Consider the following 8,235-nt stretch of genomic DNA (forward strand, 5'->3'; position numbering starts at 1 on the left):
CCCTGTGAGGGTGCTGAGGCGCTGGCACAGGGTGCCCAGAGGAGCTGTGGCTGCCCCATCCCTGGCAGTGCTCAAGGCCAGGTTGGACACAGGGGCTTGGAGCACCCTGCTCCAGTGGGAGGGGTCCTTGGAGCTGGATTGGAGCTAGATTGGAGCTTTCAGGTCCCTTCAACCCAAACCATTCCATGGTTCCATGAAGCTCCTGCCCCGGAGCAGTAAATGGCAGTGGGGTTTTGCTTTGATGTGTGGGACATTTGCAGTGGGGCGGGGGGGGGATAAGTTCGGGCACTGTCTGGTTTGTGCATGGCAGCACATTCCCTGGAGCCGGCAGAACTGGCTCCACACCTTCTTCCTGAGTCACAGCGGCGCCGGGTGCTGAGAACAGGGCGACAAATCCCTCCTGCACTCGGCTTCGGGCACCATAAACCCACAGGCGGGGCCCCCCCCGCACTCCCACGGCCCCCAGCCCAGCCAGCGATGGGCTATTGCAGGATGGAGATCGAGCACCTCCTGTCACCGCCTGTTCTGCCTTTATTCCAGCCGGGATGGGGGTGGAAGCACATCGCGGTTATGGTGGAACAACGTTATCCGCTGGTGGCACCCGGCGGCACCGGTACCGGGCTCAGAGGGAGGTGAGGGTCTCGCTGGGGTCCTGGGTGGGGCTTGCTGCTGGTGGTGGGTCCTGGCTCTCATCCTGCTCTGGCATCCCGGGACAGTCTTGCTCCTGGCAGGGACACAGAGGTGATGCTGAGCCGGGTGGGATGGAGCCCTTGCGCTTGCGTTAAACTGGACCCAAGAAGGACCCAGTCCGGATGGGGGGGGGGGGTCAGGTCAGCATCTGCCCTCACAGTGCCACTGCACCCACCTCGGTTGCGGAGCCAGAGGAGGAGCCGGGGTCCCCAGTGCAGCCACTCGCTGCCGTGTCGAGGGCCGGATCCAGCCCCATCTGCCAGCGGAGGAGGGTCACTGGATTTGTCCCATGGATCCCCACCGGCCACCCCGGCAGGGTCTGGGTCTCTGAACAAGCCGGGGATCCCCCCAGCATCACTGCCCCCACCACGGCATCTCCCCTCCCGTCACCGGAGCTCCCTCACCTGGGTCCTGGCCACCTTTGGCTCGATGTCCATCACCTCCACGCTCTCCTCGGAGTCGCTGCCGAGCCGGCACCGCTCCTGCTCCCCCCCCAGCCACGGGCACGCATCGGGACCCGGCTCATGGCAGGGAGCGTGCACTGGGGACAGCGGCTCCATGGGGCAAGCCCGGCCCTGCACGGTGGTGGCCGTGCCATGGGGGTCCTCCCCTGCCTGCGCTTTGCTTGTGCCTTGCCCCGGCGCTGGCGGCGCGGTGCCGGCAGCCTGGGCGATGGCCTCGGATAGGATCAGCGACGCCAGGGAGGTGGCGATGCCCTCGGCCTCCCCCGGCTCCGGGCCCTGGTGTTCGGGGGTGCCCGGCTCCGCGGCTGCCCCCGATGTCCCCAGCTCCTGGGATGGAGCCTCAGGGCTGGGAGCAGGCTCCGGGGTCTCCTCGCTGGAGGTTGATGCTGTCTCTGAGAGGGACCCCCCGCTGGCGGGTGACGCCGGGGGTGGGCTGGGGACAGCAGTGCCCGGCTCCCCATTGGAGATGGCATCGGTGGCCCCGCTGCCCGCGCCGGGGGACGTCGCCGTCGCCTCCGTTTCCACCGTGGGCCCCCAGTCCGGTGCCTTCCCTGGGCAGGGGAACATGGCCGGGGGGCTCACCGGGGCCGAGATGACCAGAGAGCGGCGGCTGCTGGGGGGGGGGACGACGACACAGGGGGGTTAAACCCACCTTGAACACCGTCTGCAAGCATCACCCTTGGGGTCCCCATGGGCGATGCTGCCCCATTTGGCACCACCAGCAAATGGCTCCAATTAAAGAACCCAGCACCACCAAAGTGCCCTCAACCCCACGCTGGGTGATGTTCGCAAACCCCAGTGCCATAGGGCTGGGGGCTGCATCACCCATCTGATTTCTGGGGTGCCAATTTGGCCACTCGAAGCCCCCCTTTTGAAGCCCATCTACCTGGGGACGCCTTTGATGATGAAGACTTTGCTGGAGTGCTGCTTGTCCAGTTTGCTCATCACCTCGTAGAGGTCGCGGTTGAGCTGGGAGGGGAGGGAAGAAACACATGAGAGGGGCCCCCCCGGTGCCACCCATCACCAGCAGCACCAACATCCTCGAGCTGCATTAGGTTACTGAGCTAAATGAAGAGCAATGAGGACTCGAGGTGCAGCCAGAGCACCAAGGGGTGGCTGTGAGGCTGCTGGGGGGGTGTAAAGGGGCCTTGCCCCCCACCTTGCTCATCTCCTTGTAGAAGACATCGCGGAGGTTGGAGATGTTCTGGAAGATGGTCACGTAACAGGCGATGCGGCTGGGGGGGGGGGCGAAACACGGCGGGAGATGGGGGGGCTCTGGGATGCTGAGCAAGCAGCGGGGAGCCCCTATCCTCCTGTCCCGGGGTGGCCTCGCTGCATCAGTGGTGCTGCCACCTCCCGGCTGTCACAGGACCCTCCGCTGCCGCTGCCGGTCCCTTTGGGGTCAAACCCCCCTTTTTCCCTCCATGGGGGGGAAATGATGCCCCCCCCCCCACCCCCTCCAGTGTCCTGGAGCTCAGCGGCCGCTTCTGGGGCCGTTGTGCTCAGATGATGCTTTCCGAGGGGACCCACGGGGGCGGGGGGCCCTGCCTTTGCCTCCCTCTTTGCACACAGGGAGCTGCTATGCCATCGGCTTCTGGGCAGGATCATCCCCTGGGGCCCTACCGTGCCCCCCAGCCCCGCCATGCCCCTGCGGCACCCCTGGTACCTGCCATAGAGAACGGGCAGCTCCTCCCGAAGGTCCCGATTGAGGTCCTCAAACACAGCCTGGGCTTTATTAAACTCTTCCTCAGCCTGTGGGGAGGGACGGGGGGGGTGGGCTGTGGCCGTGTGGGGACAGCAGGGGCAGGGGGTGCTGTGCAGGGGGGGGTCCCGGTGGGGAGGGGGGGGCAGGACCTTGCTGATTTTCGCCTCGTCCTTTTTCTTGGCGCTCTGCAGAGCTTCCAGATGGTGCCGGGCGCTGTCGTAATCCACCAGCTTTCGGCCCCGCTTGGCGATGCGCTCCTGGGCAGGGGGCAAAGCTGAGCCAGGATCGGGCCCCAGCCCCCCCGCCCCAGCACCAAGCCCTGTGGGGGTACCTTGAAGTCCCCGAACTGAGCCAGGTAGTTCTCCATCAAGCGCAGGGCTTGGTCGGCCAGCTTCGCCTCGTAGTCATCCCACAGGAGGTTGTTGCTCTGGGGACAGCGAGGGGACAGGGCTACAACACCCGGACCCCCCCACAGCCTCCCCCCGGCCGTACGTGCTCGGCTGCATCCCCAGGGGCCCCCCTGGCTGAGCTGCCGGGCCCCCCCATGCTTGAAGGGGGCCCTTGGGGACGGCAGGGGCACGGCAAGGGGCTCACATCTGCGATGGCTTTCAGCTCCTCGTGGCCGTCCCAGTCGGAGCTGTAGATCTCCTGCAGCGTGTCGGCCACTCGCCGGGAGCTCTCGTGCATCACTGCAGGGATGGGACGGCGTTAACGGGACTCAATGGAGCCTTTATTGGCTTTCATTCGTTATCCCGGGTAAGAACACGCAGGCGATGCTCAACCCCCTCCGTGCTGCCCATGGGGCACATTCATGGCAGCAAAGCCCCTTACCCTTCACAGCACCAAGGAAAGCCTTGAGGTCCTTGTACAGTTTATTGCCTTCGTTCTGCAAAGCAACGCAGCCGGGCCTGGGTCAGGGATGGGTGACCCCGGGGGGCAGCAGGGCCATGGGGTGATGCTGGGGTGCCCCCGTCCCCCCCGTTCCCTGTTCCCCGCTGTAACCTGCTGCAGCTGGAAGTTGTAGGCGCTTTGCTCAAATTGCTCGTCCTTGGTTTCCACCGTTTTGCCCAGTTTCTGCAAAACCTGGGATGGAGAAGGAGGAAGTGTGGGAAAAGGTCAGATTTCCAAGCTGGAACAGGGCAGACTGAGCTGAGCTCTTAGGCAGAAGCTCTTCCCTGGGAGGGTGCTGAGGCGCTGGCACAGGGTGCCCAGAGAAGCTGTGGCTGCCCCATCCCTGGCAGTGCTCAAGGCCAGGTTGGACACAGGGGCTTGGAGCAAGCTGCTCCAGTGGAAGGGGTCCCTGGAGCTGGAGGAGCTTTAAGGTCCTTTCCATCCAACCCGTTTCCTGGTTTCCTGATCCTATGAAGGGGCATCATCCCGGAGCCCAGCGCTGCCCACCGGGCTCTAGCTGCTGCAGGAACCAGGCTCAGCCCCTCTCAGGGGCTGCCGAGGTTGCGGCAGAGCCGATGCTGAGCTGGGGTTTGGATGGGGGAAGCAGAGTTTTGGCACATCCCTCAGTGCTTTCACTCTTTGGAGGAAAACGGTGACTTTTTGGGTGCTCACCCATCACCCTACCCTATAAACCCCATAGGTGCATCCCTATGTACCCCAGAACGTCCATGGATGTGACCATGGGTGCAGGCAAAGGCCTGGGTGCTGCTCTCTGTGCTGAGGATGAACATGGTCTGTGGCCAAAGGCTGCTTCCTGGTGTGGCCAGGAAGATGTTGATGTCCCAGGAAGCAGCCAGAGCCTGGCCCCGGCTGATACAGCCGTGGGGAAGCCGAATTTAGCCCCAAGGCCCAGCCAGGAAACCCAGGACCCTGTGGTTTGGTGGGGCTGGGGCCTCGCCTGCCCCTGGCGCAGGAGCTGCTGCCTTTGGGGAGCGAATGGGAAAGAGCTGCCCTGAACAGCCCCAAAACAGCCAAGAGTTGCCCCCGTTTCTGCCCGCTTCCGGAGCCCTTCCCCCTCGCTTCCTGCACGGCCGCACGGGCTCTGCCGGCATTCCCAGCGCCATCCCCACCCTGCGTCCTGGTGGGGACCATCCCCCCTGGCCAGCCCCAGGGACCCCCCTCCCGCAGCACACGGCCCCCCATAGCCTCCGGAAGGGGTTTTGGGTGGAAAACCCCCACTTTTAGAGAAGCCAGTGGCTGCCAAACAGCTTGGGGGGGACTCTGGGGAGATGCCATGAAGCCGAAAGCCTTGGAGCATCGATGCCGTTGACCCAGGAGCACCCAAATTAACACCCTACGAGCACCCCTGGGTGCCGAGCGGTGCCCATTGCGCCACCCCCCCGTGCCAGTTAGAAACGAGAGGAGAAAGCAAAGAAGGGGACTTGGGGCCGGGCACTGGGCGCAGCATCGGACCCACCTTCTCCTGCGCGCGGCTGAAGCGCTTCTGGACCTGCCTGGCGAAGAGCCCGGCGCCGCTGCCCCTGCCCTCTGCCATGGCCGCAGCCCAGCTCCCGCCCGCTGCCCTCCGACGCTTTGGGTGGAGGAAGTTGGAGGCGAAGCATCCGCCGAGCACCCCGGAAAGGCTGCGCTGCGCCCATGGGGGTGATGGGGAACCCGCACCCGCCCGCGGCGCCTCCGCCCCTGCCCGCACTGGGGGAACTTGGGGGTTTGGGGTGGTTTTGGTGCTGTCCCTGTGCTGGGCCCCCCAGGGCGCAGCTGTGGGGCAAGGTGGTCACAGGCATCGAGCCCCACATCTCTCGTTGCAAGGGAGGTGGGGTTGGAAATGAAATGGAGCTGGTGGCAGGGCAGCGTCCCAGCCGGATCCCCCATATTCTTCCGTATCCCGCTGCTGCCCATGAAGGGGATTTGCAGCGTTTTCCCCTTTTCCATTATCCCAAGAACCTTCTGACTGCTCTGAGAGCCCAGGCCCAGTTGCTTCTCCCAGTGGCTCTTCCCTGAGATGTGAGGAAGAGGAGGGATGCAGCCCAAGCCATTGCTAAGGGTTGGAAGAGAAAGGTTTGCCCATGGTGGGACAAAGCATCCATGAGCACACCGGTGCAAGAAACAGATTTTATTGACACCAGACAATGTGTTCAGACCCCTCCAATGAACATGTCTGGGAAGATGACGTCCGTCCCTGGAGCAGGATGGGGCTCTTCTGCCACCGCTCAGTTCTAGCCGGTCACCTGCAAGAGGGAGAAAGGCAACGGCTGAGCCAAGCAGGGATGGAGCGAGGACGGTGCCAGGTCCCGGGGCCCACGCGGCCGCCTTACACTGGAGATCCAGGAGATGTAGGCGGAGACGCGGGTGAACACGGTGGGTTTGCGCTGGACGTTGCAGCCCAGGCTGGACACGAAGCTGGTGACGCCATGGACCTGGTACTGCCCATTCACCGCGCAGTGGAGGGGGCCTCCGGAATCACCCTGCGGGCGAGGAGCAGCGTGGAACGGGAGGAACGGGGGTGCTGGGGGGATGCCAGTGGGGAAGCGAGGCCCCCCGCGGGGTGTACCTGGCAGCCGGAGCGCACGCCGTCGCCGCCGGCGCACACCATGGAGTTCTTGACGACGGAGCCCCAGTAGAGCGAGCCGGAGCAGACCTGGTAGCTCACCACGGGCAGGGACGCCTGCAGCAGGACGCTGGAGAGCTGCCCGTTGGCTGCACACAGCCAAGCACCGGTCAGTGCCGCGCTGGTAAATGCAGCAACCCCCCCCTTGCCAAAGCAGAGCCCACGGCCACCCCTGAGACCCTTCCCAACCAAACCTTGGTGTGAGCCCAACCAACCCCGGCCAACTCCACATCCAACCAAAGCCCCGCGTGATGCCTCCTGGGCCTCGAAAGGCTGAAAAGCATCCTTCAGCTTCCCATGGTTCCCATGTTTTGGGGGTGATTGAGGGCCAGGGTGACCCATGGGCACTCACTGCGGGTGAGCCCCCAGCCCGTGATGTAGCAGGGGTAGTTGTTGGCCAGGACGGAGCCCGCCTGGGGCAGCACCGCCAGCTGCACGTAGTCATTCAGACGGGCAGAGCTGGACAGGCGGATCAGGGCGATGTCGTAGCTGGCGAGAAGAGGGGGACGATGGTGTAAGGACCAGCCCCATTCCCAGCAATGTTCCCCCCAAGCCCCTTTCCCTGGGTGTTACCCCCTGGCAGCGTCGCCGTTCCAGGAGGGATGGATGACGATCTTGCTCACACTGAAGGTCTGCTCGTTGCCATCGTACGCGTTGAGGTTGTGAGCACCGGCCACGACGCGCAGGGTCAGGTCACTGCAGGGAAGGTGGAAAAACCCAGGATCAGGCCCTGAATTATGGTTACCTCAAGAGTGGGTTGATAGAGAAAGGTTCGGTGCAAGAAGATGCTCCCAGAGATGCTGCGTGTAACCCCTCCACGGAGACCCATCACAGACCTCAAAGGACCATCGCACTCTGGGTTGCAACAGCCAGAACTTCCCCTTGGAAAGGTGTTTGGTGGGAAATGGCTTTTCCATGGGCCTGCTCACCTATCCACGCAGTGGGCCGCTGTCACCACCCAGTTCCTATGGATGAGGGACCCTCCGCAGGTGTGATGCCAGCCACCCTTGGCATAATACTGGAGGGAGATCTGGGCAGGGGGAACACGAGACGTGAGGGGGGCTCACCGCAGGGTCCCAGTGGGGATGAGATCCCTACGGGATTTCCCAGGAAGGACCCACCTGGGAGGGCCAGGAGTGCGAGCGCGCCTCGGTGCCACCGACCACCCTCTGCATCCCATTGAGAGCCGGCTCGGAGCAGCGCCCTGTGGGACAGGAGGTGGTGGGGATGGGGAGAGGGGACCTGCGGGCAGAGCGGTGTCACCGCAGGCCGGTGGCTGCCCACAGAGCACTTACCACAGAGGGCGAGGGCAGCGAGGAGCAGGAGCTGCAGCATCATCCTGGACCACGGTGGCGCAGCTGGGACTGGGGCTGGGGCTGCACCGCAGCGGCTTTAAAAGGGGACGGGGAAGGAGGGATGTGAAGAAAAGCAGGTGCCAGGGCCCTATCAAGCAGCCTTGGTCCCTGCTCCAAAACACACCTGGCCCCAAAAGTCAGTGCCAAAACCACCCAAGATTCCATCAGCCTTGGACAGGCAGCCCCAACCCCTGCGGGGACGATACCCCCTCTTGCATCTTCCTCTTCTGCACATCTCAGGCAGTGGTGGTGGGAGTTATTTCCAGGCTTAAGCCCTGGCTGCACTGTGGGATGCCTCCGAGAGGTTTATCCAACACACGAAGGGTGCCTGCATCATCACAGGGACAGGGAAACCAAGGCAAACACAAGGCAAGAACTTCACCCCCTCCAAAAACCCCACCTGGGACAACCAGCACTGGAGCAGGGATCTGACACAACCTCCATGGGGTGTTATTTCGGGGTTAAACGAAGCACCAGCAGGGTTTGCAACAACAACGTGGTTTC

General features: G+C 63.9%; 2 protein-coding genes across 4 annotated transcripts; both read right to left on the reverse strand.

Annotated features, from left to right (window-relative positions):
- Positions 1 to 513: 513 nt before the first annotated feature.
- BIN2 (bridging integrator 2) lies at positions 514 to 5,365 on the reverse strand. 3 transcript variants are annotated; one of them, XM_065659695.1, is made up of 12 exons: positions 5,228 to 5,365; positions 3,862 to 3,942; positions 3,691 to 3,745; positions 3,454 to 3,548; positions 3,191 to 3,286; positions 3,009 to 3,116; positions 2,821 to 2,906; positions 2,314 to 2,389; positions 2,041 to 2,123; positions 1,095 to 1,767; positions 866 to 946; positions 514 to 724 (listed from the first exon to the last, which is right to left on the reverse strand). In XM_065659695.1, exons 1-12 carry the CDS (start codon positions 5,303 to 5,305, stop codon positions 623 to 625), a joined length of 1,614 nt encoding a protein of 537 aa, XP_065515767.1. In that variant the 5' UTR covers positions 5,306 to 5,365; the 3' UTR covers positions 514 to 622. The 3 variants fall into 3 exon arrangements, with proteins under 3 accessions (XP_065515767.1, XP_065515766.1, XP_065515765.1); XM_065659694.1 differs by having other exon boundaries at positions 1,095 to 1,764; positions 2,821 to 3,116; XM_065659693.1 differs by having other exon boundaries at positions 2,821 to 3,116.
- A 563-nt stretch (positions 5,366 to 5,928) lies between these two features.
- On the reverse strand, positions 5,929 to 7,767 carry CELA1 (chymotrypsin like elastase 1). The gene is made up of 8 exons (XM_065659575.1): positions 7,672 to 7,767; positions 7,498 to 7,580; positions 7,306 to 7,406; positions 6,950 to 7,072; positions 6,729 to 6,865; positions 6,320 to 6,465; positions 6,084 to 6,233; positions 5,929 to 5,996 (listed from the first exon to the last, which is right to left on the reverse strand). The coding sequence occupies exons 1-8, from the start codon at positions 7,712 to 7,714 to the stop codon at positions 5,985 to 5,987; spliced, it is 795 nt and encodes a 264-aa protein (XP_065515647.1). The 5' UTR covers positions 7,715 to 7,767; the 3' UTR covers positions 5,929 to 5,984.
- Positions 7,768 to 8,235: the final 468 nt, after the last annotated feature.

The sequence above is a fragment of the Lathamus discolor genome, chromosome 23 (genome assembly GCF_037157495.1).
Source record: "Lathamus discolor isolate bLatDis1 chromosome 23, bLatDis1.hap1, whole genome shotgun sequence".
Taxonomy (NCBI): domain Eukaryota; kingdom Metazoa; phylum Chordata; class Aves; order Psittaciformes; family Psittacidae; genus Lathamus; species Lathamus discolor.